The following is a 21182-nucleotide window of genomic DNA, read 5'->3' on the forward strand; positions in this document are numbered from 1 at the left end:
AGTGGGAATTTAAGGCTTTTCTTCAAGGGTTCCAAGTTCAGAAACACGGCACATACAATAATGAAAGCTAGTGATTCAAAGTGCATGTTCCATCAAAAATTGCTAATCAGTGACATACCACTCAGGAATAAGCTCCAATCCAAAAGATTTACTGAATATTGTCCACTGACAGTCATCATCTTTACTGGAGGCCTTAGTTTAATTACACAACTCCGTAGCAAAGCAGGGAATATTATTATGTTATGTCTACTGCCTCGAACTGTTTCATCATTTCTCGGTCAACTCTAATGTTGTAAAAGTCTTTCTGCCGATAGATCATTTAGGCAATTTAGGGTGTCAGTAATTGTTCATATGAAATGTATTTGATTTATAAATCGCTCCACGGCAGTGCACTTACTTCTTAAAAGCCATTTAACAGCAATTCCTTACAGTCGTATCAAACAGCTCATGAGGGAGCAAAGTCGAAGAAGGAACGAAGGAAAGAAGGAAACTACCCAAATAGCCTACAGAAACACTACCTGTTAAGACTCTCAAGACATGCCAGTGTGAATTACTCTGTAGTTCTTCAGCAAACTCAAATGTTTAAGCCATAGCTTCGTCTATAGACATTATTAGTCTGTATTTCCTACATCCTTCAATCCTCTAAAAAAACAACATCCACAGTACATCCTGTTGTTATTGTCAGACGCTCCATATTGAGATCTGCACGCACTTTAGGCAACTCGTCTGACATATGTCTGGCAACAACAGACAGATCTCAGAACAGTCACTACACAACATAAAACACCCACTGCCCCTGTCTCACTCACTTGAGCCACAGAGCTCCATAGCAACCGGTTGCCTCTGCTAATACTACGAGGTTAATGTTCCCCACTGTGTTCCCATACCAGAACCACAAGCAATAACACCTCTGAATGGTTCGGTGACACAGAACATTGGAGCTTTAATTGCAGCTTCTTGTTGTTGTTGAGGTGACCAGTATGATAATGCATGAATGCTGGGTGACTCAAGGTAGTCCCCTCTCTCTATTATATTTTCAGGTATTTTCTAGTTTAAAGATGTCTACCTGTTTCTCTTAAGCAAACAGAGGTTATTACAACCCAGTAAACCCACTGTGTGGTTTTCGTTATGCCATTGATGTACATATTGGGACCGTAGCAGCTTCCCCGTGAGATCAACTGAAGCTTTTAACAGTCACAGGCTGGTCACCTGTGGCCTCATGCGGTTGTTTTGGGCAGAAACGGACAAGGAGGGAGCATTATTTGACAATAGTTTTACCTTTTGTGATTGGCTAGCGGCCAAGTCTCCGTCTGTCGGCCATTTTAGGATGTTAATGAAGCGGGTGGAATGTGGTAATCCCACTGACTGCTGTAGTAGACTCAATGTTCACTCTGTTTCCCTGTTAAACTGGGATTAAGTCAAGCGTGAGGCTAGTTTTTTTTGACAACTTCCTGCTTTTATTGGTAGAGTGACTTGATTTACCTGACCTATTCCTTTTAGCTACTAGTAGAGCCTGTTCTTGGTAGAGTAATACACTGAGTGTATAAAACATTAGGAACACCTTCTTAATATTGAGCTGCGCCCCTTTTGCCCTCAGAAGAGCCTCAATTAATTGAGGCATGCTCTACAAGGTGTCGAAAGCGTTCCACAGGGATTCTGGCCTATGTTGACTCCAATGCTTCCCACAGTTCCACACTTTCAAAAGATATAAGTGGTTTGAGTGTGTCAAGAACTGCAATGCTGCATGGATTATTCACGCTCAACAGTTTACTGTGTGCATCAAGAATGGTCCACCACCCAAAGGACATCCGGCCAACTTGACACAACTGTGGGAAGCATTGGAGTCAACATGGGCCAACATCTCTTTGGAACGCTTTCAACACCTTGTAGAGTCCATGCCCCAACGAATTTAGGCTGTTCTGAGGGCAAAAGGTGGTGCAACTCAATATTAGGAAGGTGTTCCTAATGTTTTGTACACCCATTGTATATGTGTCTGTGTATGCCTGTGTGGGTGTGTGCATGAGTGAGTGCATGTGTGCTAAGGTGTGGAGAATCAGAACAGGTGGTCAGTTCAGTTCAAGTGTTCAGCAGTCTGATGTCTTGTAGATAGAAACTGTCTCTGAGTCTCTTGGTATCAGACCTCATGCTCCAATACCGTCTGCCCAACGGTAAGGGGGGAGAACAGCTCGTGGCTGCGGTGTGTGGGGTCCTTGATGATGCTGCATGACTTCCTCAGGCAGTGTTTCGAGTAGATGTCCTGGATGGGTGGGAGCACTGTCCCAGTGATGTACTGGGCCATCTTCACCACGCACTGGAGGGCCTTGCCGTCATGGAAGCAGCAATTCCCGTACCAGGCCGTGATGCAACCGGTCAGGACGCTCTCGATGGTGCAGCAGTAGTATTTGGAGAGGACCGGGGGTGGCATGACGAATTTCTTCAGCCGCCTTAGAAAGTAGAGAGGCTGTTGCTCCCTCTTGACAAGAGTTGTTTTTGTTGTTGGTCCATGACAAGTCCTCAGTGATGTAGATGCTGAGGAACTTAAAACTGCATACTCTCTCTACTGCAGTCCCGTTCTTAGGTCAACAATCAACTCCTTTGTTTTGCTGACGTTGAGAAGGAGGTTGTTGTCATGACACCACTTGCTTCCTCCCGATAGGCTGACTCGCTCTTTGACTATAGCTCAGCATTCAGCCCTCCAAGCTCATCACTAAGCTCAGGACCCAGGGACTGAACAGCTCCCTCTGCAACTGGATCCTTGACTTCTGATGGGTCGTCCCCAGGGGGTGAGGGTAGGCAACGAAACATCCACCACACTGACTCTCAACAAGGGGGCTCATCAGGGGTGCATGCTTAGTCCCCTCCTGTACTCCCTGCTCACCTACGACTGCGTGGCCACACACTTTTCCAACACCATCATTAAGGTTGCTGACAACACGACGGTGGTTGGCCTGATCACCGACAACGATGAGACAGCCTATAGGGAGGAGGTCAGTGACCTGGCAGTGTGGTGCCAGGACAACAGTCGTGGACTGCAGGAAATGGAGTGGCCGAGCACACCACCATCCACATCGAGGGGGCTGTATTGGAGTGGGCCAAGTTCCTCAGTGTCCACATCACTAAGGAATTATCATGGTCCACACACACCAACACAGTCGTAAAGAAAGGCAGGACAACGCCTCTTCCTCCTCAGGAGGCTGAAAAGATTCAGCATGGGCCCTCAGATCCTCAAAAAGTTATAAAGCTGCACCATTGAGAGCATCTTGACTGGCTGCCTCACCGCTTGGTATGGCAACTGCTCGGCCTCCGACCGCAAGGCACTGCAGAGGGTAGTGTGTACTGCCCAGTACGTCACTGGGGCCGAGCTCCCTGCTGTCCAAGACCTCTATACTAGGCGGTGTCAGTCGAAGGCCCTAAAAATTGTCGAAGACTCCAGCCACCCAAGTCATAGACTGGTCTCTCTGCTACCGCATGACAAGCGGTACCGATGTCTGGAACCATAGCAAGCGGTACTAGCCTGGAACCGACAGGACCCTGAACAGCGTCTACCCCCAAGCCACCCCCAGGTTGTGAGGATCGGCAACGAAACATCCACCATGCTAAGACAAATAGTTAGTCCAGTTGCTATTGGTTAACTATTTAACTATCTGCATTGACCCCTTTTGCACTAAATCGTTTGACTCATCACATACGCTGCTGCTACTGTTTATTATCTATCCTGTTGCCTTGCCACTTTATCCCTACCTATATGTATGTCGCCAAGCTATAGTTACTCATTGTTCATTTATTCCTTGTGTTATTCTTTTTCTATTATGTCTCTTTTTTTATACGGGCAGACTGTACCCGAGCGTGAGGTCTGATACCGACAGGCTCAGGGACAGTTTCTATCTACAAGCCATCAGAACTGGACTGACCGCCCGCACACACGCGCACACACACACACACACACCACGCACACACACACACACACGTTCATGCTACAAACGCATCACAACTGCTGCTGCCAGACTCTTATTACAGCATGATTGCTAAATACTGCACAATTGAAACGCTTGCCTCTCAATCCCCCCCTTCCCCAAAACAGGGTAAATATTGGACTATAAATTGTGCCTTCCTGTATTATACTTATGCTCAAATGTTTATTCTATTCTACTGAACGATTTACTTTATGTTCATATTCTTATATTTTATTGTTGTCGCATTGTCGAGAAAGAACCTGCAAGTAAGCGACTAATAACTTGAAACTACTACACTTTTTGTTGTAGTGTGTCAGGAAAAGTGAGCGAGGCAACCCAATCTGGCAACTGACATGCAGCGAGACACAAGAAGTAGGCCAAGTTGGATTTTTAATAATCTTTCTGAATAATACAATAGGTCCCTTATTCTCTTATCGCGTCACATTTCGCTCGTAATTTGCCTAGACATCAAACCTATTCCAAAACAGCAGAAAACCTCATCGAAAAGCATGGCTAGGCTACATATTTCCCCTGTCTGTGAGCTAGCTCTCCTTATTATCTTATTCAATCCATTGAAAGAGCCGACTATGTAGCGTTACATGATGTTGTCAGAATTGTAGGAACTGACGGGAATAGGAACAGGAGGGAATGTGAGGAGAGAGAGAGGGAGAGATAGCGAGACTGAAAAGGCGAGAGGGAGAGAGCGCGGTAATATGAGAGAAGCAAGGAAGGGCCCAGTAAACTAAAGTGTAAACAAACCCTGTGTGAAGCCGAAGCAAAGTAGTAGAACCAACATTTATTGTAAAAGTGTAGAGTGGGCACACTGTGGTGAGTGTTGGTTATTAAAGAGAATTATACAGGGCCTGTAAAAGCTGGGTCGGCAGTTTGATCTGTTCTCCAATCTGGCAACCTCCGCTCCAGATCTCCAGATGACAGTAGGGGTTTAGGGGGAAGAGGGGAGGGATAACGAGCCTTCACCACTGCACACATAATTCTTTGTTTAGGGAAGCAGATGGAGACTGGGTTTTTTAATTATGGCCTTACTTCCTCTCTTTCTGTCTTCCTTCCTGTCTTGTGAAAGCCAAATGAAGACAAGGGCTGCATCTTTAATCCTCATGTTTTGCTGCTGACAGCTGGGGGTGGAAGTGTTGAAGCTGCAGAACCTGTCAAGGGTCAGTATTACTACAGTAGGGCCTCCCGAGTGGCGCAGTGGTCTAAGGCACTGCATCGCAGTGCTAGCTGTGCCACTAGAGATTCTGGGTTTGAGTCCAGGTTCTGTCGCAGCCAGCCGCAACCGGGAGACCCATGGCGTGATGCACAATTGGCCCAGCGTCGTCCGGGTTAGGGGAGGGTTTGGACGGCAGGGATGTCCTTGTCCCATCGCGCACTAGCGACACCTGTGGCGGGCCGGGCACAGTGCATGCTGACACGGTAGCCAGGTGTACGGTATTTCCTCTGAGACATTAGTGTATTACTACACTAATGTCTCTATTATTGAGGAGAGGTCTGTAATGATAGGACAGGTGTTAAAAGATGATAGGTTACGCAACAGACAGTTGCTTGTATTCGCTTGAAGATGAACAGTATCGTTCTGATTATGTGGTAACAGATCCGTCGTCCGTCAATTGGGGCGGCAGGTAGCCTAGTGGTTAGAGCGTTGGACTAGTAACTGGAAGGTTGCAAGATTGAATCCCCAAACTGACAAGGTACAAATCTGTTGTTCTGCCCCTGAACAAGGCAGTTAACTCACTCTTCCTAGGCTAGTTAAATAAAGGTAAAAAAAAAAGAAAAATAATCATTTGTGTGTGTGATTCATAGTGTGTTCCTCTTAAAAAGTGGCATGCTTGAGGATTTAGAGAAGACTATAGTGTACGTATGTGACTTCCATTCATCTTAACAAGTCAAGGCTGTGTCTGATGTACAATGAATGGCTGACCTTGACAGAGCTCCTTACAGCCTTGCTGTGAAGTGTCTCTATAGTGATGTGAGTACAGAACTACTTGTCACTTTTGACCTTGTGTCACACTGATCCTCACGTAATGGAAAAGATACACAACTTCTCTCCTCTCTATATTTGATGTCTTCTAGTCCCCTCTTTGCCTTCAGAGCTAGTGTTATGGAGTGAGGTGGAATTAGTAGAAGTTACTCGTAACCACTGATATGGGGTCAGATGTTTTTCATAACCCCAATGATTATCAAATCAAATCAAATGTTATTAGTCACATGTGCCGAATACAACAGGTGTAGACCTTACAGTGAAATGCTTATTTATGAGCCCCTAATCAACAATGCAGTTAAAAAAATTACGGATAAGAATAAGAAATAAAAGTAACAAGTAATTAAAGAACAGCAGCACAATAACAATAGCGAGACTATATACAGGGGTTAGTTGAGGTAATATGTACATGTAGGTAGAATTATTAAAGTGACTATGCATAGATGATAACAGAGAGTAGCAGCGGTTTAAGAGAGGGGGGGCAATGCAAATAGTCTGGGTAGCCATTTGATTAGATGTTCAGTCTTATGGCTTGGGGATAGAAGCTGTTTAGAAGCCTCTTGGACCTAGACTTGGCGCTCCGGAACCGCTTGCCGTGCGGTAGCAGAGAGAACAGTCTATGACTAGGGTGGCTGGAGTCTTTGACAATTTTTAGGGCCTTCCTCTGACACCGCCTGGTATAGAGGTCCTGGAAGCTTGGCCACAGTGACGTCCTGGGCCGTTCTCACTACCCTCTGTAGTGCCTTGCGGTCGGAGGCCGAGCAGTTGCCATACCAGGCAGTGATGATGCAACTCAATGGTGCAGCTGTAGAACCTTTTGAGGATCTGAAGACCCATGCCAAATCTTTTCAGTCTCCTGAGGGGGAATAGATTTTGTCGTCCCCTTTTCACAACTGTCTTGGTGTGCTTGGACCATGTTAGTTTGTTGGTGATGTGGACACCAAGGAACTTGAAGCTCTCAAACTGCTCCACTGCAGCCCCGTCGATGAAAATGGGGGCGTGCTCGGTCCTCTTTTTCCTGTAGTCCACAATCATCTCCTTTGTCTTAATCACATTGAGGGAGAGGTTGTTGTCCTGGAACCACACGGCCAGATCTCTGACCTCCTCCCTATAGGCTGTCTCGTCGTTGTCGGTGATCAGGCCTACCACTGTTGTGTCGTCTGCAAACTTAATAATGGTTTTGGAGTCGTACCTGGCCATGCAGTCATGAGTGAACAGGGAGTACAGGAGGAGACTGATCATTACCCCTGAGGGGCCCTTGTGTTGAGGATCAGTGTGACGGATGTGTTGTTAAGGTTAGGATCTTGTTAAGGTTAGCATCTTGTTAGGATTGAGGAGAGGGTAATCTGATCCTAGATCTGTGGTTAGGCGCAAACAATATTATAGTGGGAGGCATGATCCAGGGTCTGTGTGTCTCCAAACTGCAGCACAGGCACTCCTAAGGGAGCTAATTAAACTGCTTAGCTGTGCTACAATTGGACAGATCCTCTCTGAGTGACATATCACACCCTCGTTAGAGAGGGATGCCTTTTTAGGAAGTGATGACATGGGCAAAATAACTTTCGTGGATTCCCACTGTGACTTCTCTAACAATTGACATGTCTGTTGCATTGCTATTTGTTGGTGATGGGACAAGACAGTGAAGATGAACAAAAAGCTATCCAACAAAATGAGGGATGAATAAAGTTCTGAGAACAAAAGCCACTGACTCCATCGTTCAGTCAGCCAGGTTGTTATTGTAAAAGAGAATGTGTTCTCAATGACATACCTGGTTAAATAAAAATCAGTCAGTCAGTGATAGTTAGTCACAGGAGCGGTACATGGGTAAAATCAAAAAGCCATATTGCAACCTATGTGTTGTGATGATTGCGTTGTTTGCTCTATAATTAGTTAATATGCCTTGATGCCGTTAGGCTATGTATACAGTGGTTCTTCCTTTAAAAGTTTTGAGCTTATGCCACAACCATTTGTGGTAGATGGTGGCAGATTGTGGCAGATTGTGGTAAATTGCGTCATTCTGGCAACAATGGATGATGCTTAAATAACGTGCCATAGAAATCTGTGGCAAGAAGAACCACTCTAGGCCTAACGGCGAGACAATAAAAAGACACAGTGGCAGAAAAAAATTCAACCACTGTCACGCCCTGACCTGAGAGAGCCGTTTTATTTCTCTATTTAGTTAGGTCAGGGTGTGATGTGGGGTGGACATTCTATGTTTTGTATTTCTTTGTTTGGCCGAGTGTGGTTCCCAATCAGACGCAGCTGTCTATCATTGTCTCTGATTGGGAATCATACTTAGGTAGCCTTTTTTCCCACCTATGTTGTGGGATCTTGTTCTTGTATTGTTGCTGTTGAGCCCTACAAGGCTGGACGTTTCGTTGGTTTTCTCTTTCTTGGTTTTGCTGGTTATCATTAAAGAATATGATTAACCTACCCCACGCTGCATCTTGGTCCACCTCTTCAGACGAGCGTCACAACCACACATTTGTTTCATTACAAAACCGGAGAGCAACACCCAGTGAAGTCCACAAAACATATTGCGTGTAACAAGCAGTTACATGACCTACAGCAGGGTCAAGCAAGGTCATGTTTCTGACATTTTCGGATGACTAAACAACTATTGATTTAGAACCACAGAGAGTTACCGCAAGTTGCAAAGAAAACAGGAGCTGCCTCCTCCATTCCAGCACCATTTCAACTTCAACATCTAATCATGTATGCTTAGTCTAATACAGTGACAACTAAAAGATACCAAAAACAGTTTAGTCCAATCAACGTTAGCTAAATATGACGTGGCTGTCCATGGTACTGATTTATGTGTGTGGTGTGTGTGCGTACGTGCGTGCAAGTAGAAAGAACATGTCGACTCACCCAACTTGTAGAGAAACGCCAATGCCATCCTCCTCTCTTTCATATTGATGAAACGGTCTATCACTCTGTCATACAGTACATGCTTTTATTTTTTGTTGTCCTATGCTACCTGGCTAAAATACTTTCTTTCTAGCCTAACTTCCTTTCATGGGCAATGATACGCCAGGCTAGCTAGTTAACATTAGCATATTACATCTAGCTACATGTTGAACTTCCATCCTCTCAGGCCAGGGACACAATGTATGAATTTATGTTTGGATCAGAATCGCCGTTATAATCATTGGCCAGTATGGAGAATAAAATAAATCCACAAGTCCAAATCCCTATCTCCGTCCATGACTAATTTAGGAAAGGAACAATTTTAGATCCTGGGACTAAAAACACCTCCTCTGCAACTGGATCCTGGACTTCCTGACGGGCCGCCCCCAGGTGGTGAGGGTAGGTAGCAACACATCTGCCACGCTGATCCTCAACACTGGAGCTCCCCAGGGGTGCGTGCTCAGTCCCCTCCTGTACTCCCTGTTCACCCACGACTGCATGGCCAGGTACGACATCAACACCATCAAGTTTGCAGACGACACAACAGTGGTAGGCCTGATCACCGACAACGACGAGACAGCCTATAGGGAGGAGGTCAGAGACCTGCCCGGGTGGTACCAGAATAACAACCTATCCCTCAACGTAACCAAGACTAAGGAGATGATTGTGGACTACAGGAAAAGGAGGACCGAGCACGCCCCCATTCTCACCGACGGGGCTGTAGTGGAGCAGGTTGAGAGCTTCAAGTTCTTTGGTGTCCACATCAACAACAAACTAGAATGGTCCAAACAGCTTCAAGTTCTTTGGTGTCCACATCAACAACAAACTATAATGGTACAAACACACCAAGGCAGCCGTGAAGAGGGCACGACAAAGCCTATTCCCCCTCAGGAAACTAAAAAGATTTGGCATGGGTCCTGAGATCCTCAAAAGGTTCTACAGCTGCAACATCGAGAGCATCCTGACTGGTTGCATTACTGCCTGGTACGGCAATTGCTCGGCCTCTGACTGCAAGGCACTATAGAGGGTAGTGCGTACAGCCCAGTACATCACTGGGGCTAAGCTGTCTGCCATCCAGGACCTCTACACCAGGCGGTGTCAGAGGAAGGCCCTACTCCTGAACAGGTAATCAAATGGCTTCCAGGACTATTTGCATTGTGTGTCCCCCCCACCCCTCTTTTTAAACTGCTGCTACTCTCTGTTTATCATATATGCATAGTCACTTTAGCTATACATTCATGTACATACTACCTCAATTGGGCCGACCAACCAGTGCTCCCGCACATTGGCTAACTGGGCTCTCTGCATTGTGTCCCACCCAACACCCGCCAACCCCTCTTTTACGCTACTGCTACTCTCTGTTCATCATATATGCATAGTCACTTTAACCATATCTACATGTACATACTACCTCAATCAGCCTGACTAACCGGTGTCTGTATGTAGCCTCGCTACTTTTATAGCCTCGCTACTGTATATAGCCTGTCTTTTTACTGTTGTTTTATTTCTTTACCTACCTATTGTTCACCTAATATCTTTTTTTGCACTATTGTAAGTAAACATTTTACTGTAAGGTCTAGTTGTATTCGGCGCACGTGACAAATAAACTTTGATTTGATTTGAGATAGCTTGCTAGCCACCGGAGGACAACAAAACAACAACAACAGCAACAATTCAAGTTTCTTTCTGTCAATAATGACGTTTTGCTTGTAATGTGATTGGTCTGAAGCCAAATCCAAACTGGCTTCCCTTGATACTTTTTTTGGTGCCCCAGGACCATTTACAGCTGAGCTCATGCAGTTTAGCTCAGCGCTGATTGGCTATTATTTTTTGTTTTTTTTTATCAAGGGAGACCAAATGCTTGCTGGCTTTTGCGGCGGCAACAATGTCATACTCTTTCTGACCAGACAGCATCAGATAGATATGCTGCACATACTGAGACAGAGGGGTGCTGTTTCGTTCGCTCTGATGCTTTCTCCAGTGAAACATTCAGCCTCTTGCGAATTGAAGGACATTTATGAAACACAGAGAGACGAGAGATAAAAAATAAAAATAAATCTAGTTACATTTTTCGGGGAAGCCTGGCTTCCCTTGGCATCCATGAATACACGCCACTAGTCAGTCAACTTTACTTTAATGCGTCCCTTTTGTTATGTAAAACCAGTGGACCAACTGCACTGCCAACCTTTCTAGTAATACAAGTAGAGTTGTCGACGTGACTTTGTCAGATTGTACAGTTCCCGCTGCCCCCCGTCTCTCCCTACTGTGACTACATCGGAGAGATAAAAGAGAGAGAGACTGAGGAAGAAGGGAAGTAAGATGCTGTTAACACTGACAGAAAGAGACTTCAAAGGGAAGGGAATGACAGTGGTGAAATTGCTCTGTCTGTCTCTCTCTCTGTGTGTGTGTGTGTGTGTGTGTGTGTGTGTGTGTGTGTGTGTGTGTGTGTGTGTGTGTGCGTGTGCGTGTGTGTGTGTGCGTGTGCGTGTGTATATGTGTGTGTGAGACTAATCATAAGAAAACCATGGGACTCTCCCAAAGGGTTAGTAGGTGCGTAAAACCAGCAAGTACATACACTACCGGTCAAAAGTTTTAGAACACCTACTCATTAAAGGGATTTTCTTTATTTTTACTATTTTCTTCATTGTAGAATAATAGTGAAGACATCAACACTATGAAATAACACATATGGAATCATGTAGTAACCAAAAAAATGTCAAACAAAAAATATATTTTATATTTGAGATTCTTCAAAGTTGCCACCCTTTGCCTTGATGACAGCTTTGCACACATTGGAAAAGTGGAACGGTGAGTAACCTGTAGTCCTAACTGTCCTCTCTGTGTTTGTCTTCAGCCATGCAGCAGGTTATGGACACTCTGAGTAACAGCACCAGCTCCACCATGGCCAATGACCTGGACCTCATCTTCCTCAAAGGCATCATGGAGAGCCCCGTGGTGAGAATATATGTACCTACAGTATACCTACTTGTCTATGGTGTTTTTTGATGCAAGAAACCACTTTACAAAATAAAATGCATCATTATTCCCATACCATTATTACAGAGAATCGTAATAATGGTATGGGAATAATGATGCATTTTATTGCCTATTGGCTACTTAGCTTATTCAAGCCTGCCTCAAAATACAGCACTGCCCCTTTAAGACAAAAAAAGCTCTTTACCTGACTCGCTTTTCAAAGATGTCTAGAAAAATGCACACATTTTGTGCTCTTGTAAGAAGCAATCACTCTCCCCATTGCTGACTACAAATGATCTATAACTGAGCTAATAACTAATTAGCTAGCAAAGGATATGAACAAATGTACAAATGTGCACACGTGGCTACATGTAGCTCTCGCTTTGATCTCAAAACAAGCACATCTACTCACAACCGCTCGTTCTGTTAAAACAGTCCAGTTCAAAGTCAATGGCACAGAGCCATATATGGCAATGGTCTATTTGCAAATAGGCCTACTGCAGCTCTGATTGGTTATGGCACACCAGTCTGTGTAGAGGATGTTCCTGAGTCTTGCCTGTCAATGCAATAGAATCCTACTCAGATGTGCTCTGCCTACAACAAAATCTCTTTCATAGTTAGTTTTGCATGCTAAGTCTTGCATGGTATGTTTTCATCAGGTATGTTGCATTGAAAGTGGCTAATATTGCATTGATTCGATCACAATTCCCCCAGTAAAGGGAAAAGTTGATAGTGTTAACAGGGGGAAAACTCTAGAAACGGGGAAAACTCTTGAAAGTTGAGTGTAGTTCAATCTCGCGCTTCTCTGCGCGGGCTGATATTTCTTCTGTGCGTCAATCCAGGGGGGATCTGTGTTTAGAGGAACATTAGTTGCACCTACCGTAAATTTTCCAAGAATATTCTTATCATGTTACTAAATGTATCCAGAGTATTTTCAGATTTTGTTATCAACAAATGTACAGTAAATGTAAAATGCACATACAATCAACAGTGTAATTCTTCCATTCAGTCTTGTGTCAGGTGAACTGTTGTGTACTCTTTAGTCTAACAATTTTCCCATAATCTTCAAACTGTTCCCTTAGAATTGTTACCATGGTTATGCAAATGTTTTTCTTCTGTAAAAAAACATTTCAATTTATCCCTATTCCAAATATGGCCTTATTCCTATTTAGGCAAATTCCCACGAGTGAAGGGAAAGGCAAAGGGGGATACCTAGTCAGTACAACTGAATGCATTCAACTGAAATGTGTCTTCAGCATTTAACCCAACCCCTCTGAATCAGAGAGGTGCGGGGGGCTGCCGTAATCGACATCCACGTCTTCGGCGCCCGGGGAACAGTGGGTTAACGTGTAAGGTATAAAATGATTTTACTTTTACAAGAGCTACTAGAATGAAAAGTCAACCATCAAAATTATTCAATGCAATTTTTTTTCGTTTTCATTATGAAATGAACAAATCAACCTTGACATTAACATTGTAATTATAAACATTACAACATAGTCGTAATTGTTGCGTCATCCAATCAAATGCAGTTGAGGCCTAGGAACTGAGAGAAGCTCTGAGCTTTCACAATACCATGTCCTGGGGGATACTGTGTTCTTTTCCTTGCGCTTAGAGAAAGAACAGACTCGCAGGCCCAATAGTGCTGTGTGGTCTTTCTTGCTCTCCTATAGAGAGCATGCAGACAGAGTTTTCTGGGAGAGATACGAAGATGAGAGCTCTTCGGGGAGCACTGCATCAAATGCCTCCAGTTGAAGAAAAGAACAGGGCCCCTCGCTCTCTCACTTTCGCTCTCAATTTCAATGTAAGAGTTTATTGGCATGCGAAATAAACATTTACAAAGCAAGTGAAATAGATAATAAACAAAAGTGAAATAATCAATAAAAAAGAGAGAGAGAGAGAGAGAGAGAGAGAGAGAGAGAGAGAGAGAGAGAGAGAGAGAGAGAGAGAGAGAGAGAGAGAGAGAGAGAGAGAGAGAGAGAGAGAGAGATGTATTATCTGTGTGTGTGCCCATTGTGTCTATCTATCGATGGGGAACCTCATCAATGATTAATCCTCAGATGCAAGAACACTGGTCTATGTTCAAGGACTTGAGACAGTAGCAGGTCTATTGTATAATATTCACGGTAAAGAATAAATTGAATATATTACGTGGCCTCATCTGAAAGGGCACCCTATTCCTTACAGTGCACTACTTTTGAACAGGGCACTATGTGTATTCAGCAATATTCTGTACTATTAAATCAAATGTCATACATACACACATTTAGCAGATGTTATGGCGGGTGTAGCGAAACGATGGGGTGAGATATATACAGTGGGGAGAACAAGTATTTGATACACTGCCGATTTTGCAGGTTTTCCTACTTACAAAGCATGTAGAGGTCTGTAATTTTTATCATAGGTACACTTCAACTATGAGAGACGGAATCTAAAACAAAAATCCAGAAAATCACATTGTATGATTTTTAAGTAATTAATTTGCATTTTATTGCATGACATAAGTATTTGATACATCAGAAAAGCAGAACTTAATATTTGGTACAGAAACCTTTGTTTGCAATTACAGAGATCATACGTTTCCTGTAGTTCTTGACTAGGTTTGCACACACTGCAGCAGGGATTTTGGCCCACTCCTCCCTACAGATCTTCTCCAGATCCTTCAGGTTTCGGGGCTGTCGCTGGGCAATACGGACTTTCAGCTCCCTCCAAAGATTTTCTATTGGGTTCAGGTCTGGAGACTGGCTAGGCCACTCCAGGACCTTGAGATGCTTCTTACGGAGCCACTCCTTAGTTGCCATGGCTGTGTGCTTCGTGTCGTTGTCATGCTGGAAGACCCAGCCACGACCCATCTTCAATGCTCTTACTGAGGGAAGGAGGTTGTTGGCCAAGATCTCGCGATACATGGCCCCATCCATCCTCCCCTCAATACGGTGCAGTCGTCCTGTCCCCTTTGCAGAAAAGCATCCCCAAAGAATGATGTTTCCACCTCCATGCTTCACGGTTGGGATGGTGTTCTTGGGGTTGTACTCATACTTCTTCTTCCTCCAAACACGGCGAGTGGAGTTAGACCAAAAAGCTCTATTTTTGTCTCATCAGACCACATGACCTTCTCCCATTCCTCCTCTGGATCATCCAGATGGTCATTGGCAAACTTCAGACGGGCCTGGACATGCACTGGCTTAAGCAGGGGGACCTTGCGTGCGCTGCAGGATTTTAATCCATGACGGCGTAGTGTGTTACTAATGGTTTTCTTTGAGACTGTGGTCCCAGCTCTCTTCAGGTCATTGACCAGGTCCTGCCGTGTAGTTCTGGGCTGATCCCTCACCTTCCTCATGATCATTGATGCCCCACGAGGTGAAATCTTGCATGGAGCCCCAGACCGAGGGTGATTGACCGTCATCTTGAACTTCTTCCATTTTCTAATAATTGCGCCAACAGTTGTTTCCTTCTCACCAAGCTGCTTGCCTATTGTCCTGTAGCCCATCCCAGCCTTGTGCAGGTCTACAATTTTATCCCTGATGTCCTTACACAGCTCTCTGGTCTTGGCCATTGTGGAGAGGTTGGAATCTGTTTGATTGAGTGTGTGGACAGGTGTCTTTTATACAGGTAACGAGTTCAAACAGGTGCAGTTAATACAGGTAATGAGTGGAGAACAGGAGGGCTTCTTAAAGAAAAACTAACAGGTCTGTGAGAGCCGGAATTCTTACTGGTTGGTAGGTGATCAAATACTTATGTCATGCAATAAAATGCAAATTAATTATTTAAAAATCATACAATGTGATTTTCTGGATTTTTGTTTTAGATTCCGTCTCTCACAGTTGAAGTGTACCTATGATAAAAATGACAGACCTCTACATGCTTTGTAAGTAGGAAAACCTGCAAAATCGGCAGTGTATCAAATACTTGTTCTCCCCACTGTATATGCTGCGAATGGATATTGGCAGAAGCAGCTATGCCAAAAGCCATTCACAAAACCACAGTACATTACGATCAGTCATTTCCTTGGCAGCTATTGCTTGGCTCCTTACCTTGGAGTCGTCAGAACTATTGAAGTTGTAGATCATGAGATGACAAATGCGCACTTTGCTCTTGCTCTCACGCACGTATTTAGGTGGCCTACACTCTTAAAATAAAAGGCTATCTACAACCTAGAAGGATTCTTCGGCGGTCCCCGTAGGAGAACCATTCGAAGAACCCTATTTTTCCCCAGGTAGAACCCTTTTGGATTCCATTGTAGAACCCTTTCTGCAGAGAGTTCTACCTGGAACCCAAAAGGTTTCTCCAATGGGGACAGCTGAAGAACCCTTTTTGAACCCTTTTTTCTAAGAGTGGATACTATATCTAAATAAATGACAACAGACTTGCAGGTCTTTTGCTCTATTTGGGATTCTTCAGCCTCCCATCTTTTCAATTTGCCTGTGAAGTAGCTTACAAAGCCAGACAACAACAGCAGAGGGCAAAGATAGCTAGTCAATGGGGGCATAACCTGCCTTTGGCTGTGTTGTTCTGCTGTCCAAGGGCCACTCTCTGAAGCTTGCTCCACCAGCCTTGCCACCCTTACCAATACACATTGTATATGTGTGTGGGTCTCTCTCTCTCTCTCTGTCTCTCTGTCTCTCTGTGTCTCTCTGTGTCTCTGTCTCTCAACAGCACCCCGCTCTCCTTTCCCTCACGTAAACAAACAGCCCATGGCTGCCAGATCAGAGATTAGACAACAGGCCCATGGGAGTATGACTGTCTCTGTGAATCTACCCACAAGACAACACGGCTATTTGAATCTGTTTGGGAGTAACGTAGCAGGACGATAGGTCATTTATTATTTACTATCCTGTCTTTTTATTCTATGCAGCAGCAGACTGTGACGGCTATGCGCAGAGATCCTTATTTGAGTAGTCTTCTGAGTGTCCTCATTCATTTATCTGGTGCGCGCTACGCGGCGTTTCAAACGTCTAAATGAAAGGGTTTGCTGTTAATGGGAGCCAAAAATAAACATTTGGAGATTGATGGACAGTAACACATTATCATTCAGTTCACTAGTTCCACATGGGCGGTGGGCCAGAGGCCAGTCATGGTAAAAGGTGAAGGCCCAGTGCCCTCGGTATGAGAGACAAAGTAAAATATTCATTTAAAAAAAAAAATATTGATGCTCCACAGCACAGGGAGAAAACACACAGCGTATTTGACTGTTTTAGGGCAGATGCTTATCTTCTGAGACGCTTGTTGTTTGTTTCTGAATGGGAGTTGTACTGTGTGTTTATTGAGTGAATGGTGAATACTCTGTGACTATTTGCACTAATTTGTATGGCCTAAGTACGTTGTGAGATTTGGCACTAGTTGGCTCTGATTTGGTACTAAGTGTGCTGTGTGGCACAGTTGGTAAAACAATGGCGCTAGCAACGCCAGGGTCATGGGTTTGAATACAAAAATGTTTGCACACACGCTTTTGATAAAAGTGTCTGCTAAATAGTGTCGGCTAAAATTACCACCGAAGATGGCGAGTTATTAACAAGACCGTTTTTTACCTTCAGTTCCCGTCTCCCTGCTATCCTCAGGCCCATGAGAACCTGGAGGAGTCCAAGCTGGAGGCGGTGAGTGACAACAACATGGAGCTGGTGCAGGACATCCTGAAGGAGCTCACTCCCCTCACACACAGGAACAAGGCTGCAGACGAACTGGCACGCATACTGAAGGAGCCACACTTCCAGGTCTAAACACTCAATGTTTTAGCTTTTATCAGGGCTGATCTAGGACAAGTTCCCTCCTGTCCACGTAATCTTATTCATTATGATCTGAATGGCCAAACTGATCTTAGATCAGCACTCCTACTGTGAGACTTCTACACTGAGCTTTTTTGACCCATTCTCCAAGAACTTTACCTTATTGAGGGAAAACTGACCAAACTGATGTAGCTACCATGGATGGCATGTTACTGTGTTTAATGTATCGAATGCAGTCTTCTTAAGATCAGTTGTAAATCTTACTAGATCAATTCCATCCTACAGTATTTGTCATGCAATCATCAACATCATTATCCTCTGCCCCTATTGGTCCACACACAGTCTCTCCTGGAAACCCATGATTCGGTGGCATCCAAGACCTTTGAGACCCCTCCTCCCAGCCCCTGTTCCTTCATGGACGCTGCCTTCAACACCCAGCCTGTTGCCCCAGACGCAGTCAGGATGGTGGGCATCCGCAAGGTGTCTGGAGAGCACCTGGTAAGACTCAGTGAGGGGCAAGAAATGCTGGACACCCTGGCAGGCATTTTGAAATGGCTTACTCTACAGTGGCTTACAGTGCAACTGTTTGTTGAGTTTGTGAGTATGATTCTTAATGAAATGAAAAACAAAATGGCGGTCCTTGTTATGCCTTTGTTAGTCCTTCTACTCAGTGTCATGGATGTTAAAAATGGCAATGTAAAATACAGTGCTATATCTTTGCCTTTGTAGGGTGTGACGTTTCGGGTAGAGAGCGGAGAGCTGGTGATCGCCCGCATCCTCCACGGCGGGATGATCGACCAGCAGGGCCTCCTCCACGTGGGTGACATTATCAAGGAGGTGAACGCGAAAGAGGTGGGCAACGACCCCAAGGTGCTCCAGCAGATGCTGAAAGAGGCCAGCGGCAGTGTGGTGCTCAAGATCCTCCCCAGCTACCAGGAGCCTCACACCCCACGCCAGGTGAGTTGACCCATGATTCCTCTGTGACCCCATACAGTGAACCATATGACCTGCCATCCAGGACCTCTGTACCGGTCAGTGTCAGATGAAGGCCCTAAACATTTTCAAAAGACTCCAACCACCCAAGTCATAGACTGTTCTCTCTGCTACTGCACGTCAAGCTGTACCACTGCTCCAAGTCTGGAGCCAACAGGATCCTGAACAGCTTCCAACTCCAAACCATACAACTGCTAAATAGTTAGTTAAATAGTTGACAAAATAGCTACCCGAAATAAAGAATTCAGACCCCTTTCCCCTTTTCCACATGTTGTTACATTACAGCCTTTTTCTAAAATGGATTAAATAAATAAAAATCCTCATCAATCTACACACAATACCCCTTGACAAAGCAAAAACAGGTTTTTAGAAATGTTTGCAAATGTATTAAAAATAAAAAAACAGAAATACCTTATTTACATAAGTATTCAGACCCTTTGCTATGAGACTCGAAAATGAGCTCAGGTGAGCATCCTGCTTCTATTGATCATCCTTGAGATGTTTCTACAACTTGATTGGAGTCGACCTGTGGTAAATTCAATTGACGGGGCATGATTTGGAAAGGCACACACCTGTCTACATAAGGTCTTACAGTTGACAGTGCATGTCAGAGCAAAAACCAAGCCATGAGGTCGAAGGAATTGTCTGTAGAATATCGAGACATGATTGTGTCGAGGCTCAGATCTGGGGAAGGGTAGCAAAACTTTTCTGCAGCATTGAAGGTCCCCTAGGAACACAGTGGCCTCCATCATTCTCAAATGTAAGAAGTTTGGAACTACCAAGTCTCTTCATAGAGCTGGCCGCCCAGCCAAACTGAGCAATCAGGGGAGAAGGACCTTGGTCAGGGAGGTGACCAAGAACCAGATTGTCACTGACAGAACTCCAGAATTCCTCTGTGGAGATGGGAGAACCTTCCAGTAGGACAACCGTCTCTGCAGCACTTCACCAATCAGGCCTTTATGGTATAGTGGCCAGACGGAAGCCACTCCTCGTTAAAAGGCACATGACAGCCCGCTTGGAGTTTGCCAAAAGGCACCTAATGGACTCTCAGACCATGAGAAACAAGATTCTCTGGTCTGATGACACCAATATTAAACTCTTTGGCCTGAATGCCAAGTGTCACGTCTGGAGGAAACCTTTTCACCATCCCTACGGTGAAGCATGGTGGTGGCAGCATCATGCTGTGGGATGTTTTTCAGCGGCAGGGACTGGGAGACTAGTCAGTATCGAGGGAAAGATGAACGGAGAAAAGTACAGAGAGATCCTTGATGAAAACCTGCTCCAGAGCGCTCAGGAGCTCAGACGGGGGCGAAGGTTCACCTTCCAACAGGACAACGACCCTAAGCACACAGCCAAGACAACGCAGGAGTGGCTTCAGGACAAGTCTCTGAATGTCCTTGAGAATAGCTGTGCAGCTCCCCATCCAACGAGCTTGAGAGGATCTGCAGAGAAGAATGGGAGAAACTCCCCAAATATATGTGTGCCAAGCTTGTAGCATCATACCCAAGAAGATGACAAAGTACTGAGTAAAGGGTCTGAATACTTATGTAAATTTAATATTTAATTTAAAAGATATATATATTTTGCAAACATTTCTATAAAGCTGTTTTTGCTTTGTCATTAAGGGTCACGCCCTGACCATAGTTATCTATGTTTTCTTTATTATTTTGGTTAGGTCAGGGTGTGACGAGGGTGGGTATGCTTGTTTTGTATGTGTCTAGGGGTTTTGGTAAGTCTAGGTATATGTATGTCTATGGTGGCCTGAATTGGTTCCCAATCAGAGGCAGCTGTTTATTGTTGTCTCTGATTGGGGATCATATTTAGGTTGCCATTTTCCCTTTTGGTTTTGTGGGTTCTTGTCTATGTGTAGTTGCCTGTTTCAGCACTCATTTGTATAACTTCACGGTTCGTTTTCGTTATTTTGTTAGTTTTGTTCAGTGTTCATTCTTATATTAGAATAAAGAAGAATGTACGCATACCACGCTGCGCATTGGTCTCCTCCTTTTGACGGCCGTGACATTAAGGGGTATTGTGTGTAGATTGATGAGGGGGAAAAAATTACTTAAGCATCCTCATAGATATTTTCGTATCATGGGACTGCCCATATTTCTCTCTGGCTAACGCCAATTGGCGGCAAAGGGTTTGCCTTAGAACGCAAAGGTCCGTCATGATTCAGGGAGATGGTCTGATGGTCTTAGTGACAACAGACCTAGATATGGGGGGAGGTTTTAGTGGGTGGAATATTAGGACAATTGGAGGTTTACAAAGTTGCAGCTACAGAATGCTTAACAGTGCAAATTATTATGGTACAGCTATATGGACACTTAATCATCATGGTGCTTTTTAATAGTAAGTTTACAAACATTGGTTGTGGTAAGTATAATTGAAACTTGGGTATCATTGTGGTAAGTGGGGAAATAAGTATAGCCAGTTATAATTGTAATGGCATAGCAGATAATTGAAAAAGAAGATACATTTTTACATGGCTAAACGAGAAAGAATATAATATCTATTGTTTACAGGAAACTCATTCTACAAATATAGATGAGGCTGGGTGGGAAAAGGACTGGGAGGGAGAAGTATATTTTTGTCATGGGCAAAGAAACTCTAAAGGGGTGATGATACTGTACTAAT

The 21182-nt window shown here is 44.4% G+C and overlaps 1 protein-coding gene across 3 annotated transcripts in view; it reads left to right on the forward strand.

Moving 5' to 3' along the window:
• LOC139541953 (MAGUK p55 subfamily member 2-like) overlaps positions 1-21182 on the forward strand; it is an 88553-nt gene that overhangs the window by 42547 nt on the left and 24824 nt on the right. For 2 of the 3 annotated variants that reach the window (XM_071346886.1, XM_071346884.1), the window contains 4 exons: positions 11714-11814; positions 17367-17543; positions 17898-18053; positions 18285-18512. In XM_071346886.1, the coding sequence (XP_071202987.1) occupies positions 11714-11814; positions 17367-17543; positions 17898-18053; positions 18285-18512 (662 nt within the window). The remainder of the gene's footprint in view (positions 1-11713; positions 11815-17366; positions 17544-17897; positions 18054-18284; positions 18513-21182) is intronic. The other variant, XM_071346885.1, reaches the window with a different exon arrangement.

Source organism: Salvelinus alpinus, chromosome 17 (genome assembly GCF_045679555.1).
Source record: "Salvelinus alpinus chromosome 17, SLU_Salpinus.1, whole genome shotgun sequence".
In the NCBI taxonomy this organism is placed as follows: Eukaryota; Metazoa; Chordata; class Actinopteri; order Salmoniformes; family Salmonidae; genus Salvelinus; species Salvelinus alpinus.